Below are 18,889 nucleotides of genomic sequence, written 5' to 3'. Positions count from 1 at the left end.
GCTTCTTAACTTGCAGCCATCTCCTCTCCTCCCACAATCTTCTGGTGTCACTTTTAAGAGCAACACAGTAATGGAAAGACTAGTTCAAAGGGGAACAGTTTGCTGTGTTGTGTGTTTTGTTATTTATTTATAGCATTTCTTGAATACCCTGGTGTCTTCTGGAAGCTTGTTCCACAGTCAGACTCTGTAGCCAAGAACTCCTCCTCTTTCCCTCATGATCTCTAATGCTTTGGGATCTGTTTCGGGAAGGACTGCAGATGTGATAGTTCTTCAATCTGTGTCAAACTAAAATTAGAACTCCTTGCTAGCATTTCACAGCTTCATTAATTTGGAAAAATCTGTATATGCTCTAATGTGGACAAATCATTTAAACAATTAATTAAAATTGTTAGGTCTGCTTTTTTTGTTAGGTCATGCAATTTTCATGGCATGGAAATTCAGTGAGATCAGGCTTGTGCTGGTGATCTAACCAAGTGCTGCCTGCAAAAAGCTTCCAGCCTAGTCTGGCCTAGCCAGCCAGTGCAGAAGTTTGTCTCAGGTGATTCTGCACTGCTTGGGCTTCCTTCTAGTGTTCCTTGGGCCAACTTGCTTTGGTTGCCTGGGAAAATGAGAACCCTGGGATTTGCTTGAGTTAATGGATTCTATACATAGAGCCAGCAAAGGTGATACTTGACAAAGGGTGCAGTCATTCTGGTGCATTCACCGCCTCAGGAGTTCAAGCTCAATGACCCTGTCTTTATTTAGAAAAGGCTAGGGCAGTCAGCATTAACAGTTCATGTACACAAGAGCTTGCTCTTGGGACAAGGAAGGAGCTGATCCTCTGCAGGCAGCCAGAATGGCTGCTGTCCTCCTCATGGCAGATGTGTGGGCACCACCTGTGTTTCTGCATCATGTGCTTTGTTCTCCTCTCTTCCTTTGCCAGCAGCGTGGTCCCCTTTGGCCCCGGGACTGAGGAGGGTTTTGCAGACACGCTGACATCTACCTCAGTAGTGTTGCAACCTTGCTCTGATAAACAAGCAAAAAAAGAAGAGGAAAAAAAAAAAGGCAACGTGCCTAAGGTCACCTATTGGCTCAGGGCATTACTGAAAATAGAACTGGATGCTCCCACCCTATCAGTTAACCTTTGGGCTGTGCCACTGAATCTTTTTTTGGGTCTCTGAGAATGATCTGCCCCTCGTCGGCACCTAATGACTGTGGCATGACTGGGGCGGGAGGGTTAGCGGTCCTCTAAGCTCCTCCTCCAGCTCCCTGGATGCCGTCCATGTCCTCGCTCTCCAGAGTAAATTCCCGCGTGGATCGAAACGTGGCCACATGAGGGCTTGGCCATGCCACGCGTGGAGGGGATGAGGTTGCTGGGGCAGGGAGGGGAACAGCCCCTGGGCCTTGCGATGTGGGGTTCCAGGGGCTGGCTTGGCAGCACCAGCCCTGCTCCCCTCAGCCCCAGCTGCGTCCTCGCTCTGCTGGCAGGAGCCCAGCCGCATCCTCCCCACCCTGTAGCAGCGGGAATGGCTCCGCAGGAAAGGAAAGGCAGGAAAAAACACGGTTTGGAGGCCAGCAGCAGCGATGAACGCGGGGGTGTAGCCCGGTTGCCTAACGCCGCAATGAAGATCCGGGCGTTAGCATCTGCCAAACGACCCAGCCGCCTCTTTTTATGTGGCAAAAAAAAAAAAAAAAGCTAGGCCCGGAAGGGAGCCCCCGCTTCGCCCCGCTCTACTCTTCCAGCTCCGGGGGGCGCGGAGCCCTGAGCCTCCCCCGTTTTCCCCCTCCCGCCCCCTGGTTCCCGGCTCTGAGCGCCGCAGGCTCGATGACCGCAGGTGACCCCGGGAAGGAGGGGGGCGTGGCCTCGTCGCTCTTGGCCACGCCCCCTCCGGTCCCGCGCGCCCTTAAGGGGCTCCGCGTGGCGGCGTGTGGCAGGCGTGGCGGGGTTCGTCTTGCGCGCGTGCGCGCTCCCGTTCCTGAGGTAACGGCGCGTGCGCGGGGCGGGTCGGGGGAGCGCGCGCGGGGTGCGTGAGGGCGGTGGGAGGTGGGGGGCGGGCGGCTGCTGACGCCGCCGGCACCGGCGCGCCCTTGAAGGGGCGCCTGAGGGGCTCTGGTTGCTCCCGCTGTGGAGATGCCCAGAGCCCGCTTAGGTGCCCCTGCTGGCCGGGGGGGCTGACTCGGTCTCCAGAAGTTCCTCTAGCCCCAGCCGTGCCCTGGTGCCGTGCCCGAGGATGCCTCGGTAGCAGCGGTGCCGTCAGGTCCGGGTCTGCTTGGCCCTGAACAGCAGTGAAATAAAGCCCTGGGTGTGGTGGGGGCTGGCCGGGGCGCACCTTCCGCGTCTCAAAACGTGTTTCTGTGCCTCATTTCTATGCTTCATGTGTGCATGTGAGGGAATTTCCCTTCACACCCGCTGTGTGCAGATCACGCAGGAAAATGAATAGCAGTTTAGGAAAGAGGAACTCAGAAAGCAGCCCTCTGGTGAGTCGCATTGGGGAATTCACCGAAAATATCCCAGCATTCTGGAGGGGCAAGGGGCAAGCTGCGTCAAACTCAGAGCAAGCGGTTACGTGCTGGCTTACGTGGCAGAGGGACTGCGTGCCCTGCCTGGGCTCTGCCCTGCACTGAGCCCTCCAGCCCTGTGGTGCTGGCGCATGCTGGCCCTCTTCTGGGGGCAGGAAGGCTGTGGGCCCAGCTGAAAGAAGGATTTTCCGTAGCTAAACCTATTTACTGAATGTCTTGCCACGGGCAGCTTCATTAACCTGAAATTCAGCTCTCTGGCACAGCACAGCAGTGGAGTTGTCGAGAGTCTGCATCGTGTGCTGACCCTGCTGGGGCTGGGGTTTATTTCCCCCGTGTTCCTCCTGCAGCACTTTGCCACGCTGGCCTGTGGTCAGCAGGGGCTGTCCTGGAGAAAACTTCTGGTGCTTAGAAGTTTATACTGCTGCCTCTTTAAAAACAAAATTTATCTAGGAGAGGAAAAGCGGGTTGCTCAGCTGCTGTTTCCTCACTTAATAAATCTTCAGGGAAAACAAAAAGTTCAAGTTTCAATTTGTGTGGAAATCTGGAGAGGGAGGGAGATAATGCAGCGGTATCCTGAAGCTGGTCTGCACAACAAATACTGGACAGGATCAGAAGTGCTGCCTGTATGAGCATAAGGAAAATAAAACAATAACCGGGAGCAAAGGGGGCCTGTGCTAGCAAATGTTAGGATGACTGATGAACACATGCAGCAATCTTAACTTGAACTGCTGGTTTTGAGGCTCTGTGTGTGTTCTGAGTGAAGGCACGTTCAGGCTCAGTTATAAACAAAATGTTCACCTTTGTAGTTTTGGCTGTCACAACTGTGCCTGCAGTCCAGCTCTGCAGCACTTTCTGTGGATAGTTCATATCATTCCAGCCCTTGTAGGGTACAGCTCACCTTCTAAGCAGAAGGTGGTTTGCAGTCAGATGGCTTAAGCTTTCAAACAGCTGTAATTACAAGAGTGGTTTCTTTCACCAGGCTTTTGTTTTGGTGTGTGTTCCTCATGTTCCTACCAACTATGGCATGTTAGTGCGCTATTTCCCTTAGAAATAGCATGTGGCAAGAGAGGATTGTTCCTGATCCCGCTCACCCGCCCACTGAGCTACCATGAGAGTCAAGGCAGGCTCTGCTGAGCACCTGTGTGTCTTCCCTGTCTTCCAGTGGCTTGTGTAGTGCAGCTGGGGAGGTGACAAAGCATTGTGAGATGAAGGACTGTTGCTACATTGCTTAGCAGAGCTGATCAGAGTATTTGTAGTGGCAATTGGTTTGTTTCTAATCAAAATTCGTTATGAAAAATGAACTACTGTCTTGGGATCCCTGTGGCCTGTGTTCACAAAGAGAACTTGCACAGCTAGGTTGCACTTCAGCTTTCTGCCTGTGTGCTTATGTTTCATGGCACAAGTGTCCTTGGGACAACTGTCCAAAAATTCCAGTACTGCTTGTGCGTGCTGGTGCAACTCTTCTCTCGGTGTCGGGAGCCATGTGGCACTGACGTGTGGATTCTCCTTGAAAAACCCAGTCTGCTGGGCATGGTGGAGGCAGTGATACCCTGGTGCATCTCCCAGGACCTGCAGGCTGTGCAGCCTCATGCCTGTGCTCTGCATGCCATATCCAGCCTGCTTGTGGATCCAACAGGGACACCCTGTTCTTGGGGTCACCCCTGGGATGTGCACTGCAGCGGGGTCAGGCCCCGTGGCTGCTAGTTCCAGTAAGTTCTTTCTCCTCTCAGGACTCCCCATACAGGGCTGGTGGTGCTGCCGCCGGCTGGCTCCACGCTGTCTCCAAACCGACATGCTCTTCTAGATGTGGGTTTGTGCTCCTCCAGGCTGGGGAGGGGACAAAACCCACTCTTCCACGGGCTGGGTTATTGCTGCTAGCAGTAGGATACTCTGTACAGATAATGCACCTTTTCTCGCAGCTGTCTTATCAAAAGAACAAAATAAACCGCTCTGGTGTTGTAGTCTAGAATGGTGGCATTAGGCAACGTCTGCCACGAACCTCAGAGCTTTAGAGATGGGTTTTGGAGATGTACCTCTCTCAGCTGTGTGTGAATTAAACTATTTTTGCATCTGAATCGTAGCCTGCAGCAAGCAGAGCACAAATCGAGCACCATCATGTCCTTGTGTAGATGAGGAATCGTGAGGAGGGGATGTGCTTTTTTGGGATAGAAGAAGGAGGCTTGTGTGCTGGGAATTGTGGCTGGCTGTGCCTTCACCTGCCACTGTCGGGGGCAGGACACTGCACAGGCACATCTTCCTCCAGCCCCAGCTTAGCTAATGTCAGATTCATTAGATAAAGGGCTCTTTCCTTTTGTTAATATCTGTTATCATTCAGCCAAATGTGTTCCTCACATTGCCTGCTTTAAATTGCTCTGTCTAATGTCGGTATGAAATAGTGTGCTAAAACCCTCTTTTTAAAAAGATGAAGGATAATAAGATTCATCTCCAATCAGTTAGAAATTCATTGAAGCAATTAAAGCTCCACCTGTCAAGTGACGAGCATCAAAGACTGTTGAATATAAACCTTACATAAAATCAACATTGCTTTCAGGATTAAAAAATGCTTCGTTTGGGTGACAAAACCCTGTAGTGACAAAGTACAGAAACCCCTGCTGAAAGCAGGGTAGGAGCCGCTGGAAGCGCAGTGGCTGCCGAGTGCTGATTTTTACCAGAACAGATTTTTAGGTCCCCAGGGAGTGGGCGTGCAGCAGGGGCTGTACCCCAACAGCTGCCCTGGGTGCGCTGTGGGGAGCCAAAGGAACCCCAACGCTCCCACACCCCAAGAGCCGAGCGCGGCGGGCAGGCGCAGGGCCAGAGCTTCCTCATTAGGCGGCAGTGTGGGGTGACGAGCCGCTTCCAATTGCGAGGCAGAGAGCACATGACATAAGATGCTCCAGATCTGCCTCGTGGGCGCTAGTTTAAAAATAAAGGATATTACACGTTGCTGCTCGTCCGGAGAGGCTGCGGGAGGAGAAGCTGCACAAAGGCGAGGCGATGCGTTGTAAGGCTGCACCAGAGCCCTACGGTGGGTGGTTTGGGGGAGGTCTGAAAGCTAAGCCTTAATGTTTGGGGCAAAAGAGCACAAATACAACGTTAACCTCATGGTGCTTTTTCAAAACTGTAATTGCTCATTTTTCAAAACTGTAAGCTCGTTTTCAGGTGTGAGAATGAATGCATAATTTTAATTCTGCTCAGGCTTTTCAAACAAGCCGAGCTTAATGTGAAGGGCACTTCATCCACTTACAGAATTTACTGTATTTCATATAAATACAGCAGTCTTGAGTCATATCTGCTTTGGAATTGTCTTTGTCAGATAGCTGCATCAATGAAAGCTAATTTTACTGTAGTATTTGATTCTCTTTTAATTTTTAACTGTTTTTACAGGGACAATGCTGTGTGAATCAGATGCACATATGGCACTTACAGAACCTGTCCACACAGCTTATCTTAATTTGGATGCTCAAGGAAATTGCAAGGTGTCATTGGATGATGCACTGGTCAGCTCTTCAGCTAGGTTTGTCTAATTTAAGATTTTATTTTTTTTCTGTAGTGACCTGTATACATAGGATATAGCACATATTCTAGCATGTTTACTTAGATTAATTGGGACATATGATTTTTAGAAGAAATTTTGAACTTTTTTTTTTTTTTTTTTACTAATTCCAAAATCCAAAAGCTGAATCTATAATCTCACTGATCAAATATGTGAAATACCTAGCAAGTACTACATGCGTTGGGAAGCATCACCGTACTGTAAACAAGAGGTGTGCCTCATTAGGGGACAGCTTGTGTGCAGTACCTGCGCTGATTTTTATCAATCTAGGCAACCTGGTTGGCTGTAAATTTAAATAACCTCGTAATAAAGAGTAGGTTGGTAGCTAAGGATCTAAATGTCACCACAGTGTAATGGGATATAGCTGACAGACTTCCAAGACTCTACCTAATTTTGGGGGGCTATGTTGGAATTATTTGTAGTAAGAGGAGAAAAAAAAAAAAGATTACTTTTGATTCAGTGTAACAGAAATAGCTGCAGGGGTTTTTGCTCATATTACTGAGTCACTTCCACGCTTTGTCCACAAAAGCAGGTGGAGAAATGATGTAGAACTACTGCAACTGAGGGTTAATTTGTGTTGGAAAATGTTCTCAGTAACAGTGAGGAAATACATAGTAGGGAAGATCTTGTAATCCTTTTTGGAGAAAAGAAGAAAGCTGATTTACATACCTCTGGTTTGTAGTTTGCAGATTAGATAGAAGTGATTCTGCTTTTGGACAGTACACAGGAGTAGCCAAGTCAAAGCTCCATGCCTTAAATCCTATCCTATGTGCAAAGCCATGAGTTCATTACCCCTTAAGAAGTTCAGAGGAAATGTAAAACGGAGGGAAGCAACTTTCTTCTTAGACTGAAATTCACAAGGAGCTCTGTGGCTGATTCGTCTTCCCTTTGATCCAGTAGAAGGGGAAGAAAGTATGAGGCTTGGGGTGGCACCCTGCCGGCGATAGGCTGAAGGGTTTGTGTGGGACCAGGTGTGTCCTGCTTAGTGACAGCAGAGGTGACAGGCCATGATACTGCCAGGGAGCTGCACCGTTAGACAGGACTTGGCCACCCTGTCCACGATGTCTGTGATGTCACGGGCACTCAGCTCCTTCTAGAAGACCACCAAGGAAACAGACCTTGGAAGAAACTTCATACCAGAAGTTGCAGTGAAGGAAGAGTGGATACATAGTGCTGGCATGAAGAAACAAATGCTTCCATGACGGCCTCAAGCAGAGGACCTGTCTCAGGGCTGTTTGGCAAGGCAAGATGGAGCTTTAGTTTCTCTGGCGTATAATCTTGGGTAGCGTAATGCTTGGGCCTTGGTGCTAAGGTGATGGTACAAGTGCAGTTTGCCCAGGGTGGAGGAACAAATGTCGTCTGCTTGTAGCATGGAGGTGTGATATGTCACTCTATGGGCAGAGCACAGAGACTTGAATACCAAATCTCACAGGGTCTGGCTTCCAACTTGTGGCCTGAAGTGGGATGTGTGACTTAATTATTCCATATCCTCATCACTTACAGCTTTGAGAAAAGGACAGAGGAAGAACACTGTTCTACAAACGCAGGCAGGAGGTGTTTTAATGGTTCTTGCAAGACTGAAAGTAAAAAGGGCAACCACAGATACCACAGTGCAAACTCCTTGTGAGGAGCACAGCTGAAGTAGATAGAGGGGATGTGTCTGAGAGTGCCTGTTCAATTTCAGCACAAACATCTGGTGCGAGCCTGATGTACTAACTTCATTAGGAATACCTAAGAACAGGATTTCCTGTTAAATCAATTTCCTGCTCTTAGCTGGCCTTGCTTTCTGCAGGAAATCTTTATGGTTTTTCCCCAGGGTTACCAGGGTGATGGCTATGCTGCACAGGAGCGTGGCCTTGGGGCGCAGCCGCTTTCCTTAGGCTCACACAGTGCAGATCAGAGAAAAGCACCAGATCTGCGTGCCCCTTTCTGTCCCCGCCTCTCTCACTGCTGTAGTCTGTTTCAGGCGTGCAGAGCAGACCTGTGGTATTAAATTATTGCTGCATTGTGGATGTTGTGTTCATGGATTCTTCTGCAGCTAGTCTTACAGTTAGTGACATACACATGTTCAAAAGTAGTGCAGGCAAAGACCACACACTTGCCGAGGTGGGCATGTTTCATTGGTGCCTGAGCTAGTAAAATTAATAAAGCCAGCTACAAAACATCAGAAACCACTCATCTTTGCTTGACATGCAAGGCTTAATGTAATTAAGTGATGGGTTGAGTATGGCTAAGGCATTCTTCATCCAGTGTGCTGAAGTCTGTCCAGTGCTAATTACTTTTGCCTTGCAGAGCTGTTGAGGTCTACAACACTGAGACAGTTGAAGATACTAAGACAGAGGGATCTCAGATGAACAAGCTTGGTTTCAAATGTAAGTAGAAAGAATGTTTAGTTACTGTTATGTGCATAAAAATATTATTTGAATGAGAGAGCAATTTACAAAACCAGAACATTGGAAGAGGGAATTCAAATGGCAGGGTAGTCTGTCCAGAAGCCTCTAGAACATAGACTTTAAAGCACTGGTGTAAAGGAGTAAAATAGTATCACTGACTAATGTGTACATACCAGGTAATCATGTACTACTTATTTTAATAATAAATTAATAAGTGGCAGGAAGATTTAGGTTATAAGGGGAGGTAAATGGAAAACATTAAACAAAATTTTGAATGTGCTTTAGAGGCTTCATCTCTAAGTCTTGTTCTATAATAGTGGGGGAAAAGGGTGGGGGGGAGCTGTTAGCATCTGCTTTTACTTCTATACTTGTATTTATATTTCTGTTATGGCAGAAAGCAATTTCTAAATGAGATGTTGAATTTTTTTTTTTTAAACCAGCCTCTTCACCTCCTCCCTCCAGTGTGTGGACAACACAACGAGATGGAGAAGTCAGACTGAGGATGGATGAGCAGGGCATAGGCAGTGAGGCTCCAAAGACTGTTCATGATCTATTCCAGGAAGCTACTAGCAAATATGGTGACTATTTTGCTCTTGCATCTAAGAAAGGCGGCCAGTGGATAAAGCTAACTTACAAGATGTACTATGATGAGTGCTATAAAGCAGCCAAAAGCTTTCTGAAGGTGAGCTGTTGTTGAATTCTATTCCATGTTCATGGTCAGCACTTTAACTGCTGAAATGGCTGGAATCAGCTGTTTCTTATACTGAAAAATTCTCTGAATGTTGATGAGTCTTAAAGTGACAGGGAAAGTGGCTGATCCACCAGAAGGCTGCACTGCCATGCAGTGGGACCTCATCAGGTTGGAGAACTGGGCGGGGAGGAACTTAATGAAGTATAACGAGGCCAAGTGTAGAGTCCTGCATCTGGGCAAGAACAACCCCAAACACCAGGATAAGTTGGACACTGCCCTGCTGGAGAGCAGTGAAGGGGAGAGGGACCTGGGGGTCCTGGTGGACAGCCGGATGACCATGAGCCAGCACCGTGCCCTTGTGGCCAAGAAGGCCGATGGCATCCTGGGGTGTATCAGAAGGGGGGTGGTTAGTAGGTCAAGAGAGGTTCTTCTCCTCCTCTACTCTGCCCTGGTGAGACCACATCTAGAATATTGTGTCTAGTTCTCAGTTCCAGAAGGACAGGGAACTGCTTGAGAGAGTCCAACACAGAGCCACGAGGATGATAAAGGGAGTGCAGCATCTCCCTTACGGAGAAAGGCTGAGGGAGCTGGGGCTCTTTAGCTTGGAGAAGAGGAGACTGAGGAGTGACCTTAATAATGTCTATAAATATGTAAAAGGCAATTGTCAGGAGGATGGAGCCAGGCTCTTCTCAGTGACATCCAATGACAGAACAAGGGGCAGTGGGTGCAAGCTGGAACTTAGGAGGTTCTGCTTAAATATGAGATAAAACTTCTTCATGGTGATGGTGACAGAGCACTGGAACAGGCTGCCCGGGGGGGTGTAGAGTCTCCTTCTCTGGAGAGTTTCAGAACCCACCTGGATGCATTCCTGTGTGACCTGATCCAGGTGTTCCTGCTCTGGCAAGGGGATTGGACTAGATGATCTTTCAAGGTCCCTTCCGATCCCTAATAATCTGTGATTCTGTGAATTACTTGAACATGACATGAACATCTTGGTAATTACTACAGTGTTTTTGTTTGAATTTCATACAAATCGCTTCCACATTCAAGTAAACAAAAAATATTTAGGAAAGCCTAGACAAAGCCCTTCAAAAGGCTTGCAAATTTTCATCTTTACAGGAAAAAACTCAAAGGAACGCTTATGAATCCAACCTAAATGATCGACCTGGCTGAGCCATGTACTTGTATGGTTGGGTGTTAAGAAAGATTGAGAGAGAGAAAACAACATTGTGTTCTTCCTGTTATCATTAGAAAGTCTTATTTCCTAAAGTTAAGGCCACTCTTTTGTTTGTTTTTCCCTTCCACTCATACTGTGGGATCTTCCAGTATACATACTTCCACTGTCTCTGGTGCAAAACCAGAGAACAGCTGAAGCAGATTGAAAGGCTTGGACTTCAGCAGCTGGATTTCCATAGCCTCTGTTAACTCGAAGTTAACTCTAAGCAATCTTCAAAGGACAAACAAGATTGCCGTAATCTCGTCTCTTGTTTACAGCTGGGACTAGAGCGTTTCCATGGAGTGTGCCTCTTGGGATTTAATTCTCCAGAGTGGTTTATTGCTGACATTGGAGCTATCCTTGCAGGGTAAGAAAGAGTGTTGTCTCTTGACATGCATTTTGCTTTAGCCTTCAGATAGTAATTTCATTATTCATGTGAGAAGGTGTTTTGGGTTTAAAACAAAACAAGAGCTGCTTATATTTGAATTTAATGAGGATAGCTAGAACCTAAACTCTCTTTACTTCATTATGAATTAATAAGACAAAAAAAAAAAACATTTTAGCTAGAAAAAGCACATTCTCTCTTAAAATGAACAGTAGGTTAAACCAAAAACATGCTTATTTACAATTTGGTTAAAATATGATGTTGGAAAAGGTCAGAGTATCGAAATCCAGTGCTGTGATAGCTGTCTTCCATCTGACACACTTTGGCCTGTTACACCGTTCTGACATTAGCTATGACCAGAAATGAGCCTTTGCCCTTGGAACTAAGCTTTCCACTTATTGTTGTGGCTTTATGGGATGTTTTGCCTATGGTTTTTCCTCTGTTAAAGTTTGAAATGGTGGTTTTTTTTTTTTTTTGTTTTTTTTTTTTCCTGCCAGCAGCTTTGCTTATCCTCTAATTCTGTGTTTTTATTTTTTTTTAATTTCTTTTGTAGTGGTCTTGCCGTTGGTATCTACACTACAAACTCTCCTGAGGCCTGTCATTATGTAGCAGAGAACAGCAGTGCTAACGTTGTGGTTGTGGAAAACCATAAACAGCTGCAGAAAATCTTAGAAGTAAATACACTTGTTAAATGACTGGAACCTTTTGTCCCGTTGATAGATACGGGAGGGTAAAGCTACCTGAGGGAAATGCTGGATCTGAAAGCAGAGGTGAACCGATCGAGCCTGCTTGGTGTGTTTGCTGTTCAAACTCAATGAGTGATCACTTGTGCTAAATCTCATTAAAGTTGAAGGGTGGTTCCGCAGAGTAGCAAAGCCTTGAGCTTAAAGTACGACAAGCCAAAATGAAAAAATAAAAATCCCCTAGGTCGGCTGGCAACATCCCAGTCCAAACGATTACTGTCTCTACTGAGGCTTCCTTCTTATCTTTCAGTAAGACAGATGAGATTCTCTAAGCTTTACTTCAAATGGCAAGTAGAAGTTGCATGCTAACTGGTGGGTAACTTAGGCTTAAAAAGAATAAGCAGGATTTGCTCCTTCTCATGGATCTCTCTTCTTAACACAGGTTCAGCATAAACTACCTCATTTGAAAGCTATTGTCCAATATGGGGAAGAGCTAAAAGAGAAGAGACCGAATCTGTATTCTGTAAGTAATGAGCATCTTACTGGCTTGTAAATAACAGCTGTGTTTAGCTGATGGCTTCAAGCAACCATCGCCTTCTACAGGACTGTCATAAATAATGCAAGTTTATGTTGATTACAGTGAGGGAACACTTGCCTAGCTGAAGTGGTAGATGTACACTCTTGTTCAAACCTTGATAAATCCATATTGTAAGGGAAGGGTGCTAGCATGCTGACCTCTGCAAGGCAGCTTCAGGTCCCATAGTTACTCCTGCTTGGCACTCCCAGTGAATGCCAGGGTCGCCTACAGAGCTGGGAAGCTTCTTCAAGGTAGATCTGTCTCCTTTTCTGTTTCTTGCCATGCCTATTGTGACAGACAGAAAATACGGTGGGACTGGCAGATTCTGTTGCAGGTTTGGACATTGAAAGCAGTTCCCTTCTCTTCATGTATAGCAAAGGGTTTAATTTCATTTGTCAGCGATGGTGTGTAAAGTGATCAAGTTCTTCTCTTTTGTATACAGTGGAGAGAGTTCATGGACCTTGGCAAAGATGTTCCAGACACTCAGCTCCGTGAAATCATTGACTCACAGAAACCTAACCAGTGCTGTACGCTAATATATACCTCAGGGACAACTGGACAGCCAAAGGGAGTAATGCTCAGTCATGACAATGTAAGTATCTCTTTGTATGCCCATTCCAAGAACTGTGACCTTAGGTAGATGCTGAAGGACTGCAGAGATCAGCTGTGCCTGATCTGAAGATCACAGGAAGCTGTAGGCTCTTTTTGTGAGCTGCGCGTTCTGTGTTGTACCTGCTCAGAAGGGCTGCCGCTTAATACTTGTGTTTTTGTTAACAGTTGACATGGACATCATTAGCAGCAGGACGTTCCATAACGCTGGCAGAAGCTACAGAAAAGCAAGAACTGGTGGTCAGCTATCTGCCTCTCAGTCATGTTGCTGCGCAGATGACAGATATTTGGTTATCAATTACATTTGGAGCACAAGTTTTCTTTGCTCAGCCAGATGCATTAAAGGTAAAAACATAAGACGATAAAAAACTTATGCTTGTCCACCTGCTTGTGGCTAGGGGTGTGCACTTTAAAACAAACCTTGCTGACTTAACACAGCCTTCAGAATCATGAGATAACTTAGTTTATTTGTCCAGTGGCAGGCTGCTCCTATTTAAGGGTCTGTTGGTTTGAAGAATGTGGCCAGTCTGACCTTTGCCTTTTGACTGTTACAAGCTAGGATGATGAGCTGACCAAGCACTTTGCAACTAGGAGCTTCTTGGTGACTAACCTGACACCAGTTCTCTGCCCTGATAGCTTGGTTGAGCAACAGCTTTGTATTTGCTCTGTCCAAATTGCAAAATGCCACCACCGTTAAGTCTGTGTCCTGGAAAGAGAATGACTCTTGTCCTGATGCTGTGTCAGCATGAGCACTGAGAGTATCGACCCTTGCTGTCTTGTCAAAACCACTGTGGAATGTGAATGCTTCTGGGGCTCTTTTTTTCTTGTGGAACATGGCAGGAGGAAAACTGGAATTGCCCAGTGCTGCTTTGTTCGCACTTGGCAGCAGCAAACTTCAGCTGAAAACAAGCTATTCCTCAAAATTAAGAGTAGTTGTAGGTCTTGGCTAGTGTTGACCTGGTATCTGTACAAAATCTCTTTTGAAAGCCTTATAAAATTCTGTTCATCTCAGGGCACCTTGGTAGACACCCTGCGGGAGGTGAGGCCTACTGCGTTTTTGGGAGTTCCTCGTGTCTGGGAAAAAATGGAAGAAAGAATGAAATCTGTTGGTGCAAAATCATCAATGCTTAAAAGAAAAGTGGCATCCTGGGCCAAGGAAGTCGGGTTACAGACAAACCTGAAGTGGATGAACGGGTAATTAAAAGCTACACTTAAGGGGTGTTATGAATGTTAGAGCTTTAGCATTGGATCAGTAATTATATCCCACATAAAAGTCCTGACTCGTGGACATTAAAAGCCAAATGTAGTGCTGAGGCCAGAGGGTGGGGCAGCAAGGGCTGAAGGCAGGAGTCATTTTTATTTATCTATTTCACTGAATAAACCAAAATAGGAGATAGATGAAAGAGGGTGGGAAGGAGTTTTACTTTCTGACTGAGGTCTTGTAACAACGTTTCTTCCACAGGTATTCTGAAGTCCCAGTGAACTTCCGCTTAGCCAGGCACCTGGTATACAAGAAGGTTCGAAAGGCCATTGGGCTGGATCGCTGCACAAAGTGCTACTCAGGAGCCGCTCCAATTACCAGAGAGACGCTGGAATTCTTTTTAAGTCTGAACATTCCTGTGTATGAACTGTATGGCATGAGCGAGAGCTCTGGGCCTCACACAGTCTCTCTACCTCACGCATTCAGGTTTACCAGGTAAATAACTTTCTATGAGTGGAGCAGAGCTGACTGGGAGGAACAGAGTTGCTTTAAGGTTTTTGGTGCATCTGGCTTGCTTGACTCACCTGATGCAGCTCAGCCCCTGTCTTGCAGCCAGTAAGAAGTCGCTAGGGAGCCAGTTCCTTTGGCCCACGTATTGCAGATGATGAGATCTGCCAAGGGCACCAGCAGTGTTACTGAGATTTAACTTGGCCTGGATTCCCTAGGAACAGAGGAGGAAACAAGGGATTTATGGGAAGAAAGAATCAGTAACTAACGTACTAAATTACTAAATGTAATTTAGTAACGTAGTAACTAAATTTATTTTAGGGTTAGGTAAAATAGGGTTAGGTCAAATTTATTCATTTGACATTGACTACTCTGTTGCTTTGAACAGCTTGTTCAGTCCATATGTGTTTAGTCTGCGAAGTGAATACTACCATCAGTAAAAGTTAGCTACCAAGAACATAAATCTTCTAACTCAAAGCTCAGGTGCTTGAAAGCAATAGATGGAAAGTATGGGTGTGAACACTGATCTCTCTGCAGTAACAACTTCCTGTAGTTTCTTACATGTAAGCAGATGTCTTAAGTTTTGAAGTTCCCTGGTGAAGGAAGCAGTTGTAATAAAAGCCTGCCTGGCTTGGCTCAGACACTTTAGATTGAGTGGGTGCTGCTACAATCTCACTCTCAAATTCAGTAGTTGAGCAGCAAAAATAATTTTAAAAAATGCCTTGGGTTTGTGTTGTCTTTGTTTAAGCTGTGGAAAGGAAATGACAGGCTGCCGGACACTGATCCATAAGCCAGATGAAGATGGCAATGGGGAGATCTGCTTTTCAGGAAGGCACATCTTCATGGGCTACTTGAACATGGAAGAGAAAACCAAAGAGGCAATTGATGAAGATGGCTGGCTGCATTCAGGTGACCTTGGCAAGTGTGATAAAGATGGATTCCTTTACATCACTGGCAGAATTAAAGGTAATGGAGCCTATTGCTTGTTTGCTTTGAGGTTGCACAGTACTAGGATACAATACATCAGACCCTGGTAGTTCTGTGGTTGTGGCTTGCACAGAAGATACTGCTTTTAGATATTACTTCTGAAGTTTTTCATATGAATATGGCTGCAATGTGTGCTACCACTGAGCATGTGACAAGGCATGAGATGGGAGGAGAAGGCTGACTGCTGAAACCAGTGTGTGTTTGCAGAGTGAGGAAGAAATCCTCTGATTTCAGAGGCTGTAGTTAGTACTTTGTTGACTTGTTATGCAGTGCTGGACCTGCCTGGGTCCAGCAGTGTGTGCTGCCAGCTCCCTCTGGTTTCAGCTAGCTTTGCTAGTTAACCTGTGAGGGAAAACAATAGCTTAATGCTGTTATGAAAATGGCCTGCAGCAACACAGCTCTTGGGACACTGCTCTGACCAACACCAAACAAATCTAATTTCATGCGAGACTCCAATCATTAAAAAGAGATAAATGGTCATGCAAAGGGGCTGCTTTAAGACATCTGTAAGAGACAGCCCAGAAAGGGAGGCTCATCTCTGTTCCATAACATGCTGTGTGTAGCTTTAAAAACTCTGCTTTGCCTCGGCAAATTTTTAACTCAAATTTCTGAACAACTTGGTTAACAACTTGAATTCCCTAGAGCCTAAGGTGGCTGTGGTATGGTACTGAGGTGCTCATACTCCAAACCCCGTGTTCTCCAGCCGCAAACATTTGCGGAGCATTAAGGCAACTTTTGCAATGCTGTGTGTTTGCACACCTTAGTTTCATCTCTCCTCACCTGGCTGGAGTCTTGCTGGTTTGCTTTCTTCCCCGGATATTGGGATAAAGACTCATTATTTGATCTGTATAGCCACAAAGGTGCTATAAAATCATTTCAGATTGTGAAGGAAGGAAGGGGAGATCTGTAAGCATTAATCAAGATTTGACTCTTTTCCAGAGCTCATCATCACAGCAGGAGGTGAGAACATTCCTCCCGTTCCAATTGAGGATGCTGTAAAAGAGGCCGTTCCCATCATTAGCAATGCAATGTTGGTTGGAGACAAAGCAAAATTCCTTGCTATGCTTCTAACACTAAAGGTGGGTTTGATTCTGCCTATTTAATGGACAAGAGGGTGGGCATCTACCAGGGATGGGGCTGAAAAGATATAGAGACTATTTTGCATGCATCTAATACCATGAGGAAGATGATTGTTATGTGTTCTACAATGACTGCTGCAGCCTAGAGTCATCTTGCAGCATTACTTGTAGCTGAGCTGCAAACACCACTTGTAACTGTACAAAAAAATGAGCACTTGCCATCTGATCAGACAGTAAGGTTCTGCTGTTTGGAGCAACTGCTTATCTCTGTATGATATCGGACAGAAAGCATAAAGAAATGGTTCTAAAAGACACACAAGTCAGACTGAAAAAAGAAACCTGCTTTTCTTACCCATATTTCAGTATCTCCCAGAGATGTCTGGACAGTAATGAGATGTCCGTGACTTCTTTTTAAGATGCTGGCTTTAAACCACAGTGGCACGTGGTGGCCATTACTGACTCTTCTGCCTAGGACCAGAGAGCCCCAGCAGGCCCATGGCTTCTCAGGCCAGTGGTAATTGCTCATTAGTGAGACTCTGATGGCCACCCTCATTGCCCTTGTGCAAGAGATGCTGTACCAGTCTCTGGAGCTGGTGCTGCTCAGGTGCTGCCTCTGTTGTCTTCCAGCTGCCAGTGGTGCTGCTGTGGAGTGTAGAGAAGTAAAGTTCTGGCCTCAGAGGCAGGATCCTGCTATATCCTCTCCTAATTTGGGAGAGCACAGGAAGAATTTAGATTATGAGTTCTGTACCCTGCTTGCACCTTAGTATTGATGTGGCTATTGAGTATGTGGAGATCTGGAGGTGTTTCATCTGCACTCTGCCTTAAGTTTGCATTTGAAGCAGTGGTTTGCATAAAGCATATAAGACGTGGTTGATCTAATTGGACAACTGGTACTGGGTGTGGGTTGGGAAGGTGACACGGCAGCTTCCTATGGCCATAAGGCTTATTACTACAAAGGGAATCAAGTGTTAATATATAAATATATTTAATATATATATTCAATATAAAGTGACGTGTCTTGCAGTGCAGCATAGATGTAGAAAGTGGGGAGCCAGGAGATGACCTCACTCCAGAAGCTATTGAATACTGCCAAAAACTGGGCAGCAAGGCTACAAAAGTCTCAGAAATCATAAGCAGCAAAGACAAGGCTATCTATGCAGCTATCCAGAAGGGAATTTCAGCAGTCAATGAGAGAGCTGTCTCAAATGCTCAGAAAGTCCAGAAGTGGGTCATTCTGGAGAAGGACTTCTCTCTCTTTGGTGGAGAGCTTGGTGAGTAGTGAGCTTGGTGAGTAGTGCGTGGGGCACTGGGGCTTGTCCTGTGAACTCCCAGCCCTTTATTGCTGTGGCTGGAGCATGTCACAGTGCCAGGGAAGGTAGGATGGGTTATCTGGGACTTCCTGACCCTGCTCGGTGGTACTGAGCTCAGCAGTCCCTACTCTTGGGATTGTGCTGCCAGTTGCAGGGTGGTTGTGCTGTTTCTGTTCATGGGGGAAGGGAAGTGTTGTTAATCACAAAGAGCAATTTAGAAGTCAATGTGTTCACATGCTCTGAATCCTCCTCCAGGCTTGCTTCAATCTAATATTGATTTATGCCTCAAAATGACACCTGCTGTACTGCTGCCACCATTACAGCCCCATGTTGTGTTTTTTCCACAGGCCCAACAATGAAACTGAAGAGACCAGTGGTGGCACAGAAGTATAAGGACCAAATTGATCAGTTCTATATGGATACGCTGACCACAACAGAGAATGCTCTTAGGCGGTAACATGGCAGCTTTGTGACGTGGTAGAAACTTCCCTGTTGTGCAAGAGTGCTGTCAGCCTGGGCTTCCCTTGAAGGAGTCACTGGGCTCTGTTGAAATAAATGAGGCTTGGCTATCATGCAGACTCCCTGAATTGCTTAGCTGTACGTTTTTTTTGGCCTTCTTACTGCAGTAAGTATGATTGTGCCCGGTTTCCTATGTGTATATTCAAATGCTGAGATATTCCTGAATACCTCTGCTTTGCATTTGTCTTTTCCTTTTTTTATAAGGGCAGTGCATTTACCTTATAAGTTCATAGTGTGTTGTCTTAAACAAAGTTTTTTTTTTCCTGAGCTGAATGTGAAAATCAGGAACTGCATTTTTCCTGCTACATGGGGAAGGCAGATTCTTTTTATAGTGGTATACTTTTTTCCCTTGATGCATGTTTAATTGCATGCTGGTGACATCTGAATTATTTTAAATCTCTTTACCAACAAACTATCTTCTGTCAAACAAGGCAAATGCTATATACTCTGGCTAAGTCTGTATGGGGAACCTAAGGTTTACGGGGTTTGTCTGTGCAATATTTTGAATGTTTCAGTGTCTTGAGTTATTATGAAGCCATAAATTATAGTGCTAGAGTAGTATACATGGACTGTGTTCTGACAGCATTCCTCAAAGGGATGATTGGAAAAGCTGTGTATGTGCATGTAACCTACCTGTATGCTTACAGTCATAGAAATGTTTAGAGCATCCTGAAACAGGT

The 18,889-nt window shown here is 45.9% G+C and overlaps 1 protein-coding gene across 3 annotated transcripts; it reads left to right on the top strand.

The window, feature by feature from the left end:
• The first annotated feature begins 1,811 nt into the window (after positions 1-1,811).
• Positions 1,812-18,379, top strand: ACSBG2 (acyl-CoA synthetase bubblegum family member 2). 3 transcript variants are annotated; one of them, XM_035348078.1, is made up of 15 exons: positions 1,812-1,960; positions 5,884-6,013; positions 8,345-8,424; positions 8,886-9,127; positions 10,631-10,719; positions 11,291-11,411; positions 11,863-11,943; positions 12,440-12,589; positions 12,775-12,951; positions 13,619-13,800; positions 14,069-14,302; positions 15,063-15,280; positions 16,241-16,380; positions 17,405-17,651; positions 18,038-18,379. In XM_035348078.1, the coding sequence occupies exons 2-15, from the start codon at positions 5,889-5,891 to the stop codon at positions 18,145-18,147; spliced, it is 2,196 nt and encodes a 731-aa protein (XP_035203969.1). In that variant the 5' UTR covers positions 1,812-1,960; positions 5,884-5,888; the 3' UTR covers positions 18,148-18,379. The 3 variants fall into 3 exon arrangements, with proteins under 3 accessions (XP_035203969.1, XP_035203968.1, XP_035203967.1); XM_035348077.1 differs by lacking the exon at positions 1,812-1,960 and adding an exon at positions 5,344-5,500; XM_035348076.1 differs by lacking the exon at positions 1,812-1,960 and adding an exon at positions 5,479-5,524.
• The last annotated feature ends 510 nt before the right edge of the window (positions 18,380-18,889 follow it).

Source organism: Oxyura jamaicensis, chromosome 28, assembly GCF_011077185.1.
Source record: "Oxyura jamaicensis isolate SHBP4307 breed ruddy duck chromosome 28, BPBGC_Ojam_1.0, whole genome shotgun sequence".
Taxonomy (NCBI): domain Eukaryota; kingdom Metazoa; phylum Chordata; class Aves; order Anseriformes; family Anatidae; genus Oxyura; species Oxyura jamaicensis.
The sequence above is the reverse complement of the archived record's forward strand: the minus strand, read 5'-3'. Positions and strand labels throughout refer to the sequence as shown.

Coding starts and splice junctions, on each gene's coding strand:
- ACSBG2 (XM_035348076.1), top strand. CDS start 5,494: ATGCGTTGTAAGGCTGCACCAGAGCCCTACG. Junction 11,944..12,439: donor AGAGACCGAATCTGTATTCT/GTAAGTAATGAG, acceptor TTTTGTATACAG/TGGAGAGAGTTCATGGACCT. Junction 12,952..13,618: donor CTCAGCCAGATGCATTAAAG/GTAAAAACATAA, acceptor TGTTCATCTCAG/GGCACCTTGGTAGACACCCT.